Below are 21,595 nucleotides of genomic sequence, written 5' to 3' on the forward strand. Positions count from 1 at the left end.
AGCACCAAGATATAGCCAGACACTCCTTATTCTAATATGAGAATGAGGAACTCCTAAGAGTATTGCTTAATTATCACATTTTAACCCTGAAAGATGTCCCATAGCAGAGTGGACCCAAGCTCCTGACCATACTGAAAGTCCACAAAGACATGAGCACTACCATAACAATCAGAAGCTTGCACCAGCCTTTTGCCGAATCCCTTCAGATACTTCTCCCTACTGCGATACATTCACATTCAGTTCTCTCAGAGGAGTTAAATATCTGGTAAATGACAGAAATGGTTTTACATTAGCTTTTGCTAAAAATGGCAGTGTTATTCCAAATGAAGAGGTGTACGTCTGACTTCTTGCCATCCTCGATATGGCCTGGGTTTCATCAGCTGCTTTTGCAGCTTCAATCCCTTTTGCTCAATTTGTGCATTACATGTGTTATCTACTGGCTGTACTGACAGCAAACACTATCAGGCTTTCTACCTATAAACATTGTTACTGAGAACAGAAGTTCAATAGAGCTGCCCTTGCCAGTCCCTGTCAACTCATGTGATCTTCTCTTGCCAACTTCCAAATACCATGGCCTGATAAAGATATTTAATATCTTTTATAACGGGTAATTTTATTTTGATAAAACCAAATTCCCTATTTCAGTCTCAGCTAGTTACTCTGAGCAAGAAATCAAAGGCCCCTGAATGAGGTATGGCAATCTGACAAAAAAGGTCTAAGCTAAGGAGACCTCATTTTTACTTTATTGCGAGAATTTGATCATAGGAAACTTCATCTTTGTCAATGACAGACATAATTCAACTATGAGATGCTTTTGTCCCGAGTTTAAACCATATTCTCTTCATGGAACACTGCTATTTGCCATCAGTATTGTAACTATTGTATGTTCTTTGAAAACACAAAAGTAAGCATATTTTTGACCATTAGTCTCAAACTGTGACTTTTCTCAAACAAAAAACACTCATCATCTTGTACAAATCTAAATAAATGTTTAAGCCTAGTCCATGTACTCTCACAAGCCAGCATGAAATAAGGAAATCAGAGGGGAACAAATCCCACTCATATTGTCTCCCTTCTCCCAATCCAATTGTATTTAGTTCTTCAAAATAAGAGCAGTCCCCTCCATCCTCTCTTAAGAGATATCACTGTACATTTTCTTCAGTAAATACAATAACAGACTTAAGTGAATTACAAACTCATTATCTTTCTTTAAATAAGCCCAGCCACATCCATATAAAAATTATTTGATCTTCTGTAACAGAAAAAAAACCGAACACCCTTATTGTTATGTAATAAATCAACAAAAACCATTTCAAAACCACAATCACCGTCCCCTTTTATTAACAGGGCATCACTACACACTCCTTCCTTTGCAAATGTAAGTAAAAGGGCATCAGAACTGGGGGGCTAGGGGGGAATGTTTCTCAACAGAATAGTTACCAGTGACTGACCATACAAAGATAAAAACTAATCACAGCTGCCACCTGACAACAGAGCAGGACAGATACGGATTCCAAATGTCCTGAAGAAACTGCATAACTGACAAAATTACTATTCAGCAAAGTACCAACTGAAGTACATTTAAAGAGACATATCACAAAATATAACAATGGACAGTATCACTTTCAGCAATTTTAAAATAAGTACCTAGAAAGAGTAAAAGAAAAAGAATCCCAAGCCCTCAGATGTCTAATACTATTGTGTAGCTACTTTAAAAGGATCCCTATACAGAAAGCCAGCAGTTATAACTACAGAGGGTTTCATTTTCTTTAATAAGATGCAGTTCAAAGGACACAGGTAAGACATGGACCATTTTGTCCTGAAAAATCATAAAGAAGCGAACACACCACACGTTTTTATCAAGTATTTACTTACCATCTTCCATGTCTTCTTCAGTGTTGTTATGTCCATCAGCCATTGCTACATTCCCATTAATGACAGGATTTTGAGTAATTCTTGGAGGATCATCTGTATCTCCAGCTAATACAGAAAAAAAAAAAAAGTCATCAGCTATATTAACATCTCTGTCTCAGGAAGTGCTTATGAGACACAATTTTTTTTTCCAAGACACAAAAGGCACACTTTTTTTTGGTAGCAGAGTATACAAGTTAACAGCAGGACTGGTATAGCAGAGAAACTGTATGATTCTCTGATTCTATGATATACTTGAATATGCTTGGTTTTTATCATTACACTGTAAAACCTATAACCCCTTGCCCTCACCACACTCACTAAAGTCTCTGATAAGTTTCTCTGCTGTACCAGTCCTGCTATTTACTTGTATACCCCCAAAGCCACTGCTTTCTGTAACTAAGAACAGTTTTACACCCAAAAGCTACACCCAAGTTATTGACCGCACGCGCAGCTGGAGGTGCGGGTAACCCGCTCCCCACGAAGGCGCTCGTTCCCGCGGGAACACTCCGAGCTCAGCCACGCCGCTGGCCGGCAGCGCCCAGCCCGCCCGCGCCCCCGCCCCGTCAGCACCCTGGACAGAGCCGCCCGCGCCGGGGCTGAGCCGAGCTCCCCACCCGCACGCGTGGGGTTGCTTGCGGGTAGGGCTGGCTGGCTGTTTGCAAGAACGGCTGAGAAGAGCATAAACAACTAGCCTAGACGCTCATCTCCCATCTGAATGCAGCTGAATCTCTCCTGTACAAAACGGACAAATAGATGCGACCAGAAGTAGGAGGAGCTCTGGCAATCACTGGAGTCTTTTAAAAGCCAGGGAACCGAGGCCAAAGCTGCGGCAAGTCACGGGAGAGGTGAAGAAGGATCAGTCACCAGCTGCCTCACAGCCATGCCAAGGTGTGTGCAACACGCTCTGCAGCCTCGTGCCAACCCACGGTGCATGAGAAATGGCACTTCCACAACCAGCGTTCCCGGTCTGATTATTTACTTCTGTAAAGCCACAGAACTAGTAACCTCCGCCCTGAGCGGGAACAGAAACAGATCAGGTTAGAAACTTACCTCTGGATTAGAGCTACAAAAGATCATGAACTTAACACTCAAATATGGTTTCAGAAGCTTACTAGGATGTGGCAAATCTCACTGCGGCTTGAGTGTACACTGAAACACAGTACGCAGCACCCCCAAAGTGTGCCCCTTTCTCCTTTCTCATTATCAGTATGAAAGCAAAATCCAGTACGATTTCAAGTTTTGTCTTTATTAGAGAAAGGTTCGCAGAAGGTTGGCTCCTGAGCAATACAGCTGCAGAAGGCCCCACTAGCAGCTACCAGCACTGAGAACGCTGCTGCATAGTTAAACCTAACTTCATGATAACAAAACTAAGAGAGGGACGAGCTTAAACTGCTGCAAGTCAAGATCAGGAAAAGGGACAAAAATAAGAGTAAGAACGAAAGATCATCACACTTATTTCCATCACTTATTCTCCCCCCCCCCCCCCTTTTTTATCTTTCAGCAGCAGCATGGTGAGAGCCTAACAAGGAAGCTGTCCTCTGCATCACTTCTCTCCTATCTGGAAGCATACAGCATGCTTACAGCAATGCAACAATCGCTTACACTACTCCAATACTAGGATTTTTTATTATTTTTTTTTTAAAGTTATCAAGGCAACCTAGTATCTAGAAACAAACCGAAGCAAACACCTCAGGAATAGCCAGTTCTTCACCAAAAGCTCATCCAAAATATTCTTTTAATAGAGGATTTAATGTATTTTATGAGAAAGACCTGTCCTTCACTAAGGAAATAGGGAGCTTTTCTAAGAGATCCTGCTTGACATTCCTCTAAGTATGAATGGTGAGCAGAGGGAGAAAATGCAGAAGAGATCATAGCAAAAGCAATCAACTTAAAAGATAAACAGAAGCAGCTTTTGAGAGATACTATTTAGTGATAAGATAAACTGAATCATGACGTACGCCACTGCTGCTTTTTCTGATATATACTGACACACATTTTTGTAACACAGCTTTCAGATATGGAACCCAGATAACACCAGTGCATGTTTTTGGCTTCTGTGAATAAAAGAAATTTTAAACTTTAATACAATTCAACTATTACAGTAAATACCCTGCTCAAACAAAACACAGTCCTTGTTCAACAGATTTACAGGCAAGTAGTACAACATCATCTATTTTCAACGACAGCACTGAAAATCAGTAATTTATGTTTTCCTCTGTTGTCCTTAAGAGCTCATAGGAAAGAATTGTCAAATCACAGCAAGACTTAATTAAGAAATATGTTTTCCTTTGCCTCAAGCAGAACGATGCCAAAAACTTATTCAAATTACACAATACAGGATTAAGAAAAAATACCTGTCCACACTGGCCAGGAAAACCTTCCCACCAAACCCACTACTTAATACACTGCTGTCTTTAATGCAGCTTAAACCACAGCGTGTCAACATCATCTCAGTCATGCCATCTGTCAGTTCCCAGACCTGAATACTCAATTTTAATCGTACCCTTGGAATAAAGATGCAGTCTATTAATCAACCAAAAGTTAACACAAGCCACATAAATGAAGAAATAATTACAACAATGCACGACGTGACCTTATGAATAAGGAATGTTTTTAAGTCTTGAAATACAGTACTGCAAAATATTAAATAAATATAGCTTTCAATACCAGAATTTTAGACACTGCCAGACTGTTTGGTGAAGCATACTTCTTGTTTTCTACCTCCCCAAAATGCAACTCACACAACTTTGTTGCTATTCTTTCATTACAAAAAGGGATGCAAAGCAGCATGAAGAACAGTGATGACAATGTCTTCTGAAACATTTCAGGTTACACGCAGTTTTCCATCTACCCATACCATTGCATTACAAACAGCGCAGCTTGAAGTGTTTAAAGGGCGTCTCTAGTCTGGAGGTCAAGACACCTTCTAAGAAGAGGCATTTCAGATATTAATGAGTTTGAGCAAAACAACAGCTTTCACTTATTTACTGAAAGATCGTGAATGCTGAAATGAAATCAAATCTAAAAGTTGACATATGCAACTGGAAAGAAACTGGAGCACGACAAGATAGTTTAGGAAGTTAGTAAGAAGTTGGTTATACAGACAAATTACTGGATCTTATATAAATGTCTCTGCAGGTGTACACTTCTCATCGCTCATTAACGAAGTCCGTCACTGAAGTGTTGAGATGAAAGTCTGAAGCAAAGTGGTTATTGCAACTGATGCTAAGGGGGATAAAAAGAAAAGAATAGTGCACTATTGCTCTGCTGTTCACAGTAATTCAGATCTACAGAGAAGGAATCTCAAGTTTTGCTGTATTTTTTGTGTATTAATGAGAAGGCAGGAAAGATTTTGTCAAGATCATGTGGCTTTTGGCACAACTTAAGTCCTGTTCCAAGACAGGAGCACTGCAGAATTTAATCTCTCTCCAAGACGTAGAACATGTTGCTCAGCAGTAAACATGACCTTGTAGTCACATGTGGACAAAAGCTACGGAATTACTCCACTATCATAGCAATTAAATTATGGGACAACACTACTACTACTTTAACAATTATGACAGTGAGCTAGTAATTTCATATGTTTCAGTCATGACTCATACCACACCAAATATTCAAATTTTGAAAGATAATCTATAATGTTTCTCCTTAGCTTTTGGACTTGGCAGCCACAGAGGAGAAACTGAAGCAGTCTCCCTAGCAGGTTATGAAACATTTCTGTTTCCTTTTGAGGTTAAAGAGACCACAATGAAGGAGTGGTAGTGATACTAAAAAACTTGCTTATAATTTATCATGTACAAGCGCCTCATAACAGAAATCACTAGCACTGAGGACTTTCACATGTGACTACAGGTGGTTTGCGTAGACCTCCATGCAGAACTTCCATGGCTATTCCAGAAACAATGAGGGAGTTGCACTAACAGTAGAGTTAACAGGCTGAAGAGAAGTCAGTCAGTCATTCATTGCTGGCAGCAGCTTGAAGACCCTAACGCTCCCAACTTCATATCCAGGGTTCTGCCATTAGCGGGGGAAAGTTGAAAACACAAGGCTTTCTCTCCTGCTGCTGGACCAAATGGACATTTCAGAATCAAAGCCTTCATTAGAAGACCTTTTAAAAGCTTTAGTGCCTTTTTTTTGTTGTTGTTTCTTAAATATAAATAGAACTGTATGTACAGATATGACAAACTGGAGGTGGGGTATGAATTCCAATGGATAAGTGAAGTTGCAGAAAACATTGAGAAAAGGGACTTACTGCGTGAAAATATAAGGTGGCAGGAGATAACAATAAAATCATGCTATGTAAATCTCACTGAAAAATGAGCAGTCAGTCCTGCAGCAGTCAAATTACACCAGCAAAGGATATTAATTGCATGCTGAACATGCAGTCCAGGTCCAGCTTTGCACCTCAGTGCCAGAACTCACTGGGCCACCTGAAAGCAGAGGAACCTGTAACGACGCCCTGGGGCAGCCCTGCTGAGCTGCTGGTCCTCAGCGCTCGCTGTGTAACCCCTCTTCAGTTATGGAATATATTAAAATCTCTTTTTTTAAGAGTTGTGAAAATAAATATTTTTAAATGTATCCAGCAGTATTTCAAATAAACCTCTGTAAAAGTTTATTTCTTCAGTGCATAATTCAGAACACCAGTTTCGCGTGGATAACACCACACAAGTTTAAATGAAAATACTACAAAAAATAAATAAATCACCAGTGCTAGAAATTCTTATGAAAAAACATGCACTGACTTCAAGTGCTGTATTAAATATCATGTCCTCGCCCATCAAATCGACCTCTGGTATTGTAACTATTGGGCAGGATATCAAAACACACAATTGAAAAATTCCTAAAGCAAGTAGCAAATGTAGTGCTGTCTGAAGCAGTTACCAAACTGTGCTGGTCCAAAGAGGATGTTGATAAGAATAATTCAGAAAACCTTAAAGTAAGAATATTACTTCTTGAAAGCAAACAAGAAACTTAGAACAATGTGAAGAAGATTAAGAGAAAATACCTAACTGCAAATAACAGCGCAACCAGGTTACTTCACAACTCTCTGAGGCAAAGACTCCCCAAATCATGCCTATAAGCAGTTTGCAGATAGTCTACTGACCCAGTGGAATTGTTTTTTAGGTGACTATACTAACAGCTCACAAGAAAATCTGTGGGCTCCAGCAACTTGCTTCTCCGAAAGCCTGGAAACCATTGCTACCAAACCCAGATCAATAGGCATTACTCCTAGGAGGCAGAGTTTAAAACAAAACGAACAAAAAACCCAAAAAAAAACCAACACCAAAAACCCACACAACAAAATTAGCCAAACAAGTTCCCAACTCTATGACGTAAATGAAATTAACTTACAATCCTGAATCTTTAAACATCTAGAAGTGTTCAAAGCAAAAATTTCCACTCACTTGCTCTGCAAGAACTCAGCCTTTCAAAAGTAAGATAAACTATTTGGCCTCTAGTCCCTACCTGCAGTTAGAATACAAACACCATTTGCTATGCAAAGGGACTCAGGAGAAAAGGAATTAAATGAAAAGTGTTCTACACAGTTTCATTTTTTCAAGACAGTGCAAGGTTGCTGTAATGAAAATCAGAAGAGGTATCAGCCAATTTCTGTAGTGTAGCTGCCTTTCAAAAGGCATCTGAAAATAAAGCAATCCACCTGAAACATTCTGAAAGGATGGAACAGTAACAGAGATGCAGATTAATCAGGCCAGTTAAATGGGAGGCAGGGAAAGGGAAGTACATAAATCCCTAAGATCCTACAGACTGATGTCAAAGTGTAGATAACTGCTGCCACAGATGGTTACATGACTTGTAAAAATAATGTAATTTGCATTTATGGCTAACAGTTAATTCTCACATTAGCAAAATGGTGGGTAATTTGCTTTTGTTTCATTTATTATTTTTCTTCCTTCATGGTTCATTGCTTTTAATCACTTACTTGATCCAGTGTCAAAAGATATACTTAGTGATGTAAACTTCTAAACAAGAAAGCTACGAAGAACAATTATTAAGTCTTAAGGGGAAAATGCTTCTAGAGAAGTATCAGGAGGCAAGAGGCAAGCTTACAGATTAAGGGAGAAAGGTGTTACAAGCATAGAAAGTGAGATAACTTGTACCTAGAGAGATAAGGTTTAAAGGTCTTCAATGCTTTCAAAATTTGCCTTAGCAAATTTAGAAAGGAAAAGTAGAAAGGACATTTATTTACTAAAAAGCAAGTACTCAATGTTAGATCTGTAAAAAAATAGAAACAGCATTATACTGAAGTCTCTTCCCCTCTAATTACCATCGGAAACAAATAATCATTGCGTTATTGACTGTAAATTGCAAATTGCCCACAGAAGGAGATGATGCTACACAAGACAGTAAACGAAGAAGAAAACACAACTGGGCTGGGACAACTTCCTGGAAGCAGACTCAATCTCTGCCATGCCTACAAAATATTTAGCACTGACTAGACAGGCAGTAACGCTGCAGCCACCACTCACTACACCAGTCAATCATACTGCTGTGACCTTGCACTCCTACCATTATGTCTGCCTGTCCAAAGAGACCATCGTGACAAAACACGGGATGGCAAGACTGGCTTGAAATTGCACCAATGTACCTAAAGAATTTTTTTAAAAAAAAAAACAAAAAAAAAAACAAAAAAAAACCAAACCCAAAACATACTAATAGGTTACACAACTATTTTACTACTAGATAAAACAAAGAAGCTATTACTCTAAGAAGCTCCTGAACACTAAACAAGATGCATGCAAGATACCAGTCTGTAAGGTAAAGAGCATCTGACTGAGAAAGTCACCTTTATTTGAAAATAAAAGGGAGGAGGTACAATATAACTTGTGAACACAAGTGAACACTTGTGAACTTGTGAGAACAAATAGCCTGCACAGAACCTGCTCTATGAACTAGGCAATTCGCTGCAGCAACTCATCTATCTGCTTATCTTTGAAGAGAGAAGCAGCATGATAGCACTTAACAAAACAAAATTTGAAGCCTTAAAAACGTGATTAACTTTTTAGACATGTATAAAGCATTTAGGGCATTAACAATGCATTTAATCACTGGATCAAGAGTTGCCATTTAAGAAGTCATCCCCAGAAATGTACCGAAACAAAGTGACTAAATTACTGCCTCCTTTCAGCAGTTTAACTCATTGCTTTATGAATAATTCAGTGTTAAACCAAGACTACAAACCAGAGTTCAGTTTGGACACTAGCAACACATCTACAACTACCCAACATACTTACAACTTCATACTCTTTCTGAAGGAGTTTGTATAGACAGCCTTCATTTTAAGAATTTTTTCACACACTTTTTAAGATCCAGGTGTTTAATAACTTGCGGTAGGCAGTAGCATCAGTATGAGTTTTCCTTCAGTACAGTGATGTTATTCACCAGAAAGATACCAACCTACCTGTCTCAGTAACCTGGCTTCAGCCATTCTACAGTGCCACAACACTCTGACAGTCATCAGGGCAAGCATAAGGTCTGCTGAAACATCTTTCCACTGTTCCTTTTCTCAGTCTGATGAACTTTGTTAGCTTAGGTTACACTTCCAGAAAACTATCAGATGAGGAAGAAAGGAAGGAAGATTGCTTCTGGTTCCCATGTAGTACTCAAAACCCAGAAACTAGAGCAGTTGACAAGACAAATAATTTTACTCCATGATAAGGAAAGGCTGAAACATCAGAAGTGTCATGACCTATTACGGCAACAGCTACTGGACTTGCTCTATCTTCACTGCATCTAGAGGAGCGAGGCCATAGAAGCAACTATCCCAACTCGTCACGTCTTGTCTCTGCACATTCCAGAGATGGTAGTATGATTACCTCTTTGCTGAAGACAAGGTCCTAACCTACTGAACACACCCTAAACAATGAGTTTTTCCAGTATCACACCCCTCTTTTTTTTTTACTGCTTTACTGGGTAATTGACTTATCTCTTGCAACAACAAACGTTAAACTCTTCGGCAATCATCACTAGAAAGGCTGAAAAACTATTCAAAAGAAAAACGAACTTCTGACACAGGGAAGAAAAGAACACACTCTCAACCGGAGCCAGGGCAGTGCCGGCATCACAAAGCATTTATGCTTACGCGTGACACTGTACTCAGCATGCTGTAATGCTGTGATGCCATCCTTGGTGTTTTAAAAAAGACAATTAAACAGCAATTAAACAAGCTTATTTGGATAGTACTACGAGCACGATATGGGACTGCTGATTACGCTCCCATTAGCACCTCCCTCTTTTCTTGGGAACATATAGAAAATCATACAGCTTCACCACCCGGATCAGCATAATTTTTAGTCGTCAGTTAGCTACGCACATCTTCAAAACTCTCTTCTGTATTGTTTTGGAGCAGTACAGTTCCCAGTTTCAGAAAGTTTTGGGGTACATCTACTAAAGTAAATGCTATGACCGAATGCTTGCTATAGACTTAAGCAGGAAAAAGGTTTTGCACGTTGAACAGTAATATAAAACATTGCCTTACTCTTTCTGAAAACTGGGTTAGTATGATCACATACACCACTTGCTCAAATCAGCTCCAAAGGTAGACTGATTCCGTGTAGCTGCTTTGTTACAAAGTCAAAACAATACTAGCCATTATTTCAGATTCTGAAATTGTTTGCGAATGGATTCACACTCACAGCAAATGCTAATTGCACTACTCGCTCCTGAACTCAGTCTTGAAGTATGTTGAGCTTTGCTCACGCTAGCAGTAGCACAGAAACCCTTGTTCCTAACATTGACATGATTCGTTAAACTATTGAAACACTGTGATCTGTCCATGATAGAGTTTAAATGTAAAAATAATTTCCTAGCAAAGAACAACACCGGACAATAATACAGATTTTGCAACACAACTATTTTGTGGGCATCAGGAGGAAAAAAATTCATTTTTAGCCTCCTATCTTGATTTACCTTTAAATAGGACAGATCCCTCCGAGCTAAAGGCACTGTGCAACACGCACATACCTAGGCTCTAACACCTTCAGCATTTCTTCCTGTTATTTCAGTAACGTTTTTAAAGGTCTTCCTTTATCACCAGAGACTTTAGCGCTGATCTTGTTTTACCTCTTCTGCTTTATGCTTTCTGCTGTGCAGAGAAATTAATAGCTATGTAAAGTAGATTCACAGGAATCTGACCTAGTGGTACCTGTAGCTAGTAGTTCTGAGAGTAGGCTTTTGTGAGAAGAGGGAAAGGCAAACAAATCAGGAGAATAACTTTAAAAACTGGTATACAATTGTGGAACAGAAGGCAAGCAGAGTTAATGGTATTTCCTTCTCCTCTAACAACACAAACAAGCTTAAATCCAGGCTGCTTTGATGAATAGAAAAGGTGTCTAAAACCAAGTACACTCACAAGAAATTACTCCTTTTAGGCTAACTATGCAACTACTAAACCTGTTTTAAAGGTGGCTATTAGAGCAAAGCAGCATGAAGTCACAAGTCAAATTGTCTGTTAACTTGATCTGGTAGTCCTATGGCTAATCTAGAAAAACGCAGAAGTGTCCCTGGGCACACAGGCAGCAGTGACTACGCCATGCCACGCGATGCACACCCAAGAGCGGTGAAAAGGCACGGAGACAGCCTGGCCAGGCTCGGACACCCTCTGGGTGAGCACAGCGAGGAAGGGAACTCGCTATACCTCCCCTGCCCTAATATTTAACATAGGCATCTGCTACTGACAGCCCTCAAGACACCAGGTTAAACACCATTCTTGCTCAATCCAGGGTGGCCAACATTACACAGACATGCAGGGTTTCTGTAAGAAGCTTTTGAACATTTGTTCTGAAAAACCCATTACCAGTCTGAAGTTCACACTGTGTAAAAATAGAGTAAAATGAATGTGGTAAAGAACTCAAGAGACAAAAAAAAAAAAAAAAAAATCCAAGATTCCCAACTTGGAACACAGTTTTGCACTGTCTATAAACTTTACTGTACAAAACAAATGCCTATCACAGAAGCATTTAGCACTCTGCATTCAAAACAAGAGAGCACCCAAGTCATGCTCATCTTCCACTTCAACAAAAACAAACCCAGGTGCTGAGAAGCGTCCACGCAGTGCGGGGCAGGGAGCAGGATCAGCCCCGGACTCCCCACCCCAGCCTGACACCCACAGGTGATGGTTTCACCTCCCAGGCCAGCGTGGGTGCTTCTGACAGTTTCCTCCTCGTCCGAGCGTGCCGCATGAGGAACTACATCGCGGATTAGCGGCCGCAGTAGTAAAGCACAGAGCTGAACCAATTAGCGTGGCTCTGCCCAGCACTGATAAATCCTAACCTCACGTCAGGGTCGCTTTTACAAGTCTAGATTAACTGTGGGGAAAATAATAACAATTAAACCAGGCAAGGTTTGTGTGGGAGTTTTTTGTTAAGTCCTTTATGGGAACTGATACACAAGCACACGTGCACGTCCCGGTAACAGGAACATTGACCGTTTCCTCACAACAATATAAGGAGCATCGCTGGCAAAAATCATTATTTTCTACTGAATTCCAGTTTTTGCTGTGTTTAAGATTATTAACACATACATTTCAAGCATTTCAATATATTACCATTAGGTAAACTATGATTTTTAAGATATTCCTACTACCAAAAAAAAGCAACCCAAACCCACCACAATTTTACCCTTTGTTTTCACTGTAATTAATGAGACGTAATTATGCCCTCATCTAAAATAAACAACTACAGAATGAGCAAAACAAAAAACATGCCTTTTTCAATGGGATGTTTTACAATGAGCTGGACAAGAAATTGCTTTTTTTTGTTCTGAGACACAGATCTGTTTTCTATACTCCACCAGTTTCCCAAAATCCTGAAAGACACGGTTCCCAGGAGTTTTTGAGGTTGTTACTTAACAAGCTCAGTTTTCCAGCCTCATCAGTCAGCATCTCTCCACATTCTACAAAAACGTCACGGAGCCAAAGAGGACAAAGCAAGACTGCCTGTATGTGGGAGCAGTGCCTAGCTGGGATAGGGGACTCGGTGACGTCCCTGCTTTTGAACAGGCAAGAGGCCCAGGGCTTGTGCCCCAGTAAGCAGGTGCTGCAGTTGGTTTACTCCATCCCATTTCTGTTTGGCACAGAGATCCCCTTCTCTACATCCAAAATGTCCCCATTTTGACCGCAGTCTCCCCGAAAATTCTGGGGTTTGGATACTCCCAAGAAACCACCGCCATTAAACTTCTGGCCAGATGATTACTGAATCATCTGCCAGCTGCCTACTCTGCCTTCTCCTACTTTTTAGCATGAACACTGGCAATCACCAAAATAATTTCTGAAGTCTCAACCGAGAACTGAACCAAGGGTCTTCCTCAGTCTTTACAACAGAACCATTAGGTCCCAAAGCAGTTTAGGCCTCCTTCAGGATTCCCACTTTTAAACAAAATCTAACCTTTATTTTCCCTTTCCATTCTGACAGCAACCTTTCTACCCCCGAGTACTAACACAGGGAAATAATTACTTAGGCTCTGAGAAAGAACAGATTATTGTTGTAAAATTATCTGAAAATCAGTTTCTTTTTAATGCTTTGAAGATGTAAGTTACTGTACTGAAATGTTAGCAGACACCAAAATTAGCACTAAACTGTATTAGTTATTTTATATTATCTACACGAAAAACAACTTTCTTCAAGAAAGTTACCAGATGAAAAACTGTTTTATATAGAAAACATATGTAATCTCAGGCGTTAGGGTCCATTATTTACCACAGAATTCTTAAAAGAATGCAGAACAGGAATTTTATAATCCTCAGTTAAGCACTCCACTGACAATTTTATAACTTTTTTGTCAGCAATTTTAATTCACTTTTTTTTTAAATGAAAACAAAAGAAAACTTTTAAGAAGTGACAAAAAAAAGCTTTTCCTGTTTAACTACGCAGTGTTAAACAGCCAACCAGTTGTGCTGGCACCAAAAAGGCTGCCATAGGACCATGTAGCCAAGTCTGCATACCAGTTAAGCAAACACAACCAGAAATAAAGTTATATTTTGTATTCTATGGAAAACAATATACAAACAGAAAAAGGCACAACCTCACACACATTTTGAGGCTAGCTTTCCTTCTCAAATCCTAATGCAAATGCAGTGAAATCAATGAGGCAAAGAAATTGTATACTCCTCCATACCCACCTTAGCTGAGAACAGATAAATTCAGGTCTCCAAAATCAAGCTGCTTAGAATACAAACAAGAATTTAAAAATATCTATTGATGAACACTGGAACACCTGTAAAGCAGCAACCATTTTTGAAAACAATTCTTTATCACAGACAGAGCTCCTTGAACCATGTACATCATATGGCAACATTTGCAGCTACAAACTGCAAAACTACGGGGTTTATGCAAATCATGCAAACAACTATTTTAGAAACAGAAATCTGAGAGACACAATCAAGAAATAAGACCTTGCACCTAAGTAATTTAGATTTAATCTTGCAGTGCAAACAAGTGGATGAAGAGTGGAGGGATGATGCTTCAGACGGAGTTTATTTTACATGCTGGGGCTCTTGCATATTTCAGTGCTCTCATTAATGCCCTGATGTGTCACCATCCCCAAATAATCACTCAAATTAGCTTTTCCCTGAAAATGGGAGACAAAACAAGTTGGTCAAAATTCTTCTCACTTTTTCTTTGGAAAGCCAGCCACCTCACATGTGGCAGCAGTTATAACTAGGACATTTCGGAGCAAAAACACATTCCGAAGGGGAAGTTGTGCTTCACTGCTCACGTTTTTTGTGTATTTACTTTGTTACTTATTACATATTACATTTTATTTTTGTTTCATGAGCCAAATCCTCAGACAGTATTTCAATAGCTTTCTGGTCAACTATTCTTAGAGTACAAAGTCAACAGAAGAGACTTGAAAATATGTTTTAGAACAGCTGACTACTGCCTGTCACCCAGTGAATTAATCTTTCTTCTGCTCTGCAAAACACTAATTCTACAAATACGCTCCCAATCTCAAAACTATTCTTTTTCTGGCAAATCTTCCCGACTACTTCTATTTTTGCTCCACTGCTAGCGCCACTCATCTGAAGCAAATTTTGAGCACTTCCAAAATTAATTACTGCCTTCCTGCTTTGCCTCTGGCTAGAAGATGGTATAAATATCACCAAATTAAACTGTATCTCAAATTCCTTATTCTATTGACGATGAATGATTCTTCCTTTGTCAGAAAACTGTAAGTCCTGTAACTTTTCTCCCCACGCTTTATTTTTCTCTCTAATAATGTAGCATTTGTGGCCTGTGTCATCGCTATCAGCCACTACAAACTCACACACAGCTGGGACAGAAACCCTCACTACTCACACTTTTGCTCTAGCTAGACCATTTACATTTCCTGCTGTAACTTTTATCCCACAAGTGCTGTCAGTGTTTTGAGCATACCCCTGGAGCATGCAAAGGCAGATTTTTTTGTCAGTCCTCCCCACTAATGGATCCTCATCTCATTTCCTCTCTTTCTGCTGGACTGCTTTTCCATGACTTTAAAAGTGCTAACAGTTTTCCTTGGAGGGGGATGAGCACGAGACAGTGCATGGCAGAGGATCACAGGGAAGGTGAGAGAAATAAATTCAAACATAGATGTACATCACAAACTGTCTACTATGTAATTCCTGGCACTTCCTCAGCTCCAGGCCTTTTTCACCAAAAAAAAAAAAAAAAAGAAAAAAAAGAAAAAAAAAGAAAAAAAAAAGAAAAAAAAAGGAAAAAAAAAGAAAAAAAAAGGAAAAGAATCCATAAGGATGTTTCTCCTTTCAGAAGCAGAGAGGACACAATTAAAGAGATCTTGCTTAAGAAATAAACTTACATACCAGAAAAAGTATCTGCAACTAGCATGCATTATTTGAAGGTTTCTCATCTAAAAACCACTATTTTTAATACTTCAAACTGACAGAATCGAAGCAGAGAGCTACAATTTAAATATCATTACAGTCAGGTCTGACCTAAGCCTGAAACGAGCTCCAGATGTTACTGGTCAAAGTCAGAATAAGACCAAGATTTAAGAATTATTGGAGATGGTCAATTTGCAGAAGCAGCAATAATTCAGCTGCAACTTTTATCCACAGAGGAATACCTTTCCCTTTCTGAAAGAGGAAATTTTCTTTCAGAAAAGAAGGAAGAGACACGCAATGCCATGCCTTTGCAATAAAGAGACACAAAAGACAATGAAAACAAAGAGAAAATGGACTGGGACTGAAAAGAGAATGGTTATTTTGCTGGAGGTTATCAGGGAGGAGAAGCTGCAGCGTGGGACAGAGCACTCAGACCAGCAAAAGAACCAAACCAACCCTCTGATACAATATTCAGTTATTTCACCTACAAAAAACAAGTGCCTACAAGCAAGCGGCCATGCGTTGTGTTTATCAGGGTGGTAACACAACACTGCCATACTTTTAACAGCTAAGCTACACAAAAGGAAATTTATCTGTGCACATGTAACAGGAGAGTCTTCACCTGTTTAAGCTTGCTCACAAACCCCACCAGACAGAATACACTGTCTAGATTTTTACCTAGCAGATATACCTTTCATCCCCATTACGTCTTTTGACTATAAAAATGTTAAAATAAAGAAATAAACACACATATGTTTTGATTTGCTCTAATTCATACAGCCAAATTCAGGTATTTTAATATCCCTGTGGATGTTTTACTACTGATGCATTTTCAGCGCACTTTTTAAGATCAAAGAAACCCCACAAGACCAAAATGAGAGAGATACAGACAAGGGATAGGGTGAGTAGATGTCTGTCTCACTTTGGCTTGGACAATCTGGGGAAACAAGAGACTTCACTAAATATCCAGATGATAATCTGTGGGATGCTAGAGATCCCTGGGATTTTATTAGAGAGCTTCTGTCAAGCTGCAGGATCTCCCCATACTCCCCTTCTCAAGGCAAGGCCCTGGGACTTAACCTGTGCGCAGCTGTATGGCAGGAGAGAGGAAGACCATTGCAAGGACCAGACTGCAACACAGGAGAAATATCACCCCCACTACTGCTGGGTTGCACAATCCAACACAAAAAAGTGTTCCTTAATTGTACAAACCACTGCAATGCCACGCTCTCCTTTCTAAATCAAAATATTTGCTTCACATATTCAAATTATTGGCAAAATATTACTTCAAATATTCAAATTATTGACACAAAATAAATGATCCCAGAACAAAGCAAAACGCCTTTCACTATATCTTACAGGCACCTGATTTTAGCTTTTACTATTGCTTCTGCCATCATACCTGCCTAAGAGATGCAGTGTTCACAGCCAAATTTGTTTTTGATGTTGGGGGGGGTATTTTCTTTTCATTATTTTCTGCAGTTGCTGTTAGCAACCAACTCTATGAATTTCACAAGCAAACACAAAGGCCGTAACTGTAAGAATTTCAATGCCAACAGTGGTTATTCCCTATCACTTAATACAATACACCGTTCTTGAAGTTTGAGTACACGTCAAATCCCTGCAAACTTCCTTCTCAGGCACAGCGATTCTGAACTCACCCTGCTGAGCTGTACAGGGAACATCCACTTGAATGCTGAGCTCCAGCCACTGGGGAAAAGGAAAGATTATTCCAGATCCACCACTAAATGCACCCCCCCCATCCATTTGCACACATGCAAACTGAAACTCAAGATGTCAGCACCCAAAGCACCCCAGCAGGATTCTGGTATCCTCTACAGCTGAAGGTAGCAACCTGCACCGAGTGACAAACTCCCGTTACGTGACAGTATTGCCTGTGCTGCAGGAATTGCAAGTTAAAACTACAGTTCTAGGGATAGTTTTATACTTTATTTTCCCATTTAATTTTTTAAATGTAAAATTATGAATTATTTTTTAAAGGAATGGCATTTTGAGCATAAAAAAGCCTGCTGGATATGCACAGTTTCCATGTGATTTCTGTTATCAGTTTTAACAAGTATGCACATAGGCAAAAGATTGTATCAAACAAGATAAAGCTTTCTCACTTTCTGTTCTACAAGCAAGGAATAAAATCAGAAACAATAGTATTCAACTTATTTAGGGTATTTAGCATTATTTTACTATTACTGATACTATTATTGTAACAGCCAATTTACATAACTACTTTATCTGGGATCAAAGAAGTGATCCCTACACTTTAATTCATATACTAGTGCACTTGGTTTGGCCAGATCTCAGACCCAGATCTATCTAGCAGCAAACCAAGTGCCAACAATACCGTTTCTCAATAGCCAACAATCAGAATTCCGGCCTATGCAGGTTCATAACCCTCATAATGCTTTATCTTAAGGTGGAAACAGAAAAGAAAAACAGTAGACAAAAAGCATGAGCCTAGGTCATTAAGGATTTTCAAGACCAGTTTGCTTTTTTGAGTTTTGTTTAGAAAAACAGAGACCATGACATGTAGATGATGTACACGGCAGAGCTGTCATTGCCAGTGGTACGTACTGCTGTCTGCACTGGTGCTTTTTAAACTTTTTACAACAGTAACATGCACTTCAATACAGCTCCAATAACTTAACTCTAATCCTTACATTTGATTATCGTTGCTTGAAAAACACATCTGAAAGGACTAATAGAGCTCTGTAGAAAAGAGAAGTTATTTCTCACCACTACAAGTGGCATAGCTACAGCCATTTGTATTTTCTCCTAAATCTTACAACACAGCAAGCGGTTAAACAACCTGGGTAGGCTATAAACCAAATTATTCAGGTATGTCCAGGTTTAATTATCATCATAAAATAGCTTTTGCTGCTGCTGAATAGCACAGGGACAGTCCAAACTTCTCTGCACATCCAGGAGGCAGCTGCATACATTCAACCACAACACATGACTTCAGTTACAGATGTCAGTGAGTGAAATCACATGGGAGAGAAATACGGTAGGTTGAGGAAAGTTGTTCCAGCTCCCAGAAAATTCAAGCCCACCTCAACACAGTCAAGTACACAGCTATCTTCTGAATACAAGCTGAACTTCTGAAGCTACCATATACCACTAGAAATTCTGTGCTGTCCATCTGAGTGCTGGCGCCACTCCTTGCCTGGCAAGCAGTTAACATACCATCTTCTCAGCAGCAGCAGGGGAAAAGGAGCTGATGCCCCTCCAGCCTCTCCTCTGCCCAGATCCAAAGAGCATCTAAACAAGGCTGCAACCAAGAACAAGGCACTCTTCTCAGCTGTCCACTTCTCCAGGTGCTCTTCCGAACTGGACCGGTAGGGAGGGCAAAATTATTATTTTGGAAGTCGTGACCCATTTTCAAAGCTTGTTCTCCCAAGGCACTCCTTTACCTTTGCTGTATCCTCACCCAGGAAACACAGCGGCATAAAGTAGGCTTCTGCCATCCCCGCAACCGCACCCAGCTGGGAGATTGCTCCCAAGGAAAGAGCACTGCCAGTAACAGGACAGTGGCCAGATTAACCCGCCTGGCACACCATGTGGCTATGGGGGCATGATGCACTCCCATTGGAAAAGTAAATTACCAAATTAATAACCCCTCTCCAAATTTCTGAGCATGATGTAGAAATCGAAAATGCAACAGTACCACCAAGAACGGGTTTATAACACTGAGAGCTTAACTAGCTTTTCATAGTATGCAACTGTCCATATTTAGGGTAGAAATGACTCATAAATTACTCAACAATTCCACTTACTTAAAAGAAAATTTCTTACTTCAGGGAACACAAATATCTCTCTATTTACAAAGTTGTACCTTGCCAAAATTTCAAATATTTTTACTGTACACCTATCCTTTGATTTAATAAAGTATGCATCTGAGGTGGTTAATGTGCATTTTTAAGGTGTATTAAAAATGAGAGATCAAAAATTAACATTAGCCCAGTTAATCTCTGCCAATATACTGTTCCAGCAAGACTAACTAGACCCTATCATTAAGCCACTCAGTACTAAGCCAGTTTTATGTACTTAAGTCTAACTTGTGAACATGATGCTAATAGCAATAGGTAGACTTTAAGCTGAATTCAAAATGACCAAAATTTCACACATCTCCTGTAAACTTTCCAGATTATGAAGCACGTTACCTCTGAAACTTCTTTTAACAGACCTGCTAAAAATGTGTATGATCCAACCACATTCCAGAAATCAGTGGCTCCTGTTTAAATTAGGGCCATAATACTGGCCAGAGAGCTTGGCTGATAGAATAGCTACAGTAAGCATCAACTCCAGGTCTGAATGCAACCTGGAAATTTTTATCACTGTGCAGAAAATATCAGAAAAAAAGCTAGTTTGGACAGGAGCTTAAAATCCCCACGAATACATTTAGATTATGATTTGAAGTTAACTGTTTGAGATTTTAATAGGTACTTAAATTGGCAAATAGTAATCTACTTAGTACAGGTGAGAAAGGTGAAGATCCTTCAGCTGTATCTTCAAGTTGGAAACTACAAGAGACTTTTTTTAGCTATAAGGAAAACCCTTATGCAAAAAACAAAAAAAAACCAAAAAAAAAACAACCACCAAAAAAACCCCAAAGTAACAGAAGTTAAGACATTCAGAAGCAGACCGGCAATTGGAACAATTTCATCCCCAGAAGTAGTTTTCATCTGAAAAATCATGTGCCTGCACTAAGAGCTCTGTAAGCTTGGATTTGATAGTCACGCTTGGAACTTTGCTACAGCCCTGTCCCCTAATGCACTTCTTGGGAGACACATCCAGGTGTCAAATAAAGGGTCTTCAGAAAGTTTTAAAAAAAAAAGTTATAGAAGTTATTAATGGCTTAAGAGTTTTCTCTCCCTCCTGCCTCCTCAGTCAAGCTGACCCACTTGTTTGTAGGGCTAAACAATAAAGCAGACCAGTGCTCAAGGTTAAAAATAAACTCTAAATAAGGAAGTTATTTTAAATTCAGATCTCTTCATTCATCTGCTTTACCATGTGCTCCTATACAGTTGTGTCAGTGCAAGTGAGGAAGCAAAAGGAAGGTGCAGATGTCAGAAAAAGTGCTCTAGAAGATACCTCCTCTCCGTAGGAGTGTTAGAGTAAACTATACACAAACTCTTCTGTCTCCCAGCAGAATATAAAAGTCATCTGATCTAATGAAATCTGGTGCCCAGACCAAAGTCCAGGGCCTTTCCTGCAGCTTGTGCTCAATTTTGGGTTAGATTCCTCTTTCTTGCAGGCACTGTTCTCAGCGGGACTGCTGCACAGCACAGCCATCTGACACTGTACCAGCTAAAAGACACTCCTGGGATGGGAGAGGTTTGATGCCTCCGACTCCAGAAAGGTCTAGCACGCACACATGCTGTGAGTGAGCTTCCACTATACTAATTTAAGCAAAAGCTAGGTAACAATAATAATATTCTTGAACAAAATGACCTGGAAGATGTGCTCTCTGTTGAATTCAGTGCTACTAACATAACTTTACTAGCAAAAGCATGCATTTACACATGTGGACACATAAAGCATTAGGAAGTCTTGCACAGCTCACGTTCAGACCTTGACTGTGCTGTACTTCAAGCAACCAAGTACTTTTCTTGGATTTTACTTCAGTTTCGTTCTTCAAAAGTGCCACAAAGTATCTAAATTTTGATTCATCTTCATTATTAGTTTGGAGTATGGATTTATACAAACACTTCTGGGACATCCAGAATTTGTAAGACAACCAACAGACAAGCATACTGAAGAGAACCACTCGAGACACCATCTCTCACTGTATTCATGTTAACACCTCTCAGTTCATTATATCGAAGG

At 39.6% G+C, this 21,595-nt stretch overlaps 1 protein-coding gene across 2 annotated transcripts in view; it reads right to left on the minus strand.

Annotated features, from left to right (window-relative positions):
- USP7 (ubiquitin specific peptidase 7) overlaps positions 1 to 21,595 on the minus strand; it is a 77,156-nt gene that overhangs the window by 44,960 nt on the left and 10,601 nt on the right. For both annotated transcript variants that reach the window (XM_086760299.1, XM_086760300.1), the window contains exon 2: positions 1,876 to 1,980. In XM_086760299.1, the coding sequence (XP_086616425.1) occupies positions 1,876 to 1,980 (105 nt within the window). The remainder of the gene's footprint in view (positions 1 to 1,875; positions 1,981 to 21,595) is intronic.

The sequence above is a fragment of the Chlamydotis macqueenii genome, chromosome 15, assembly GCF_036417535.1.
Source record: "Chlamydotis macqueenii isolate bChlMac1 chromosome 15, bChlMac1.mat, whole genome shotgun sequence".
In the NCBI taxonomy this organism is placed as follows: domain Eukaryota; kingdom Metazoa; phylum Chordata; class Aves; order Otidiformes; family Otididae; genus Chlamydotis; species Chlamydotis macqueenii.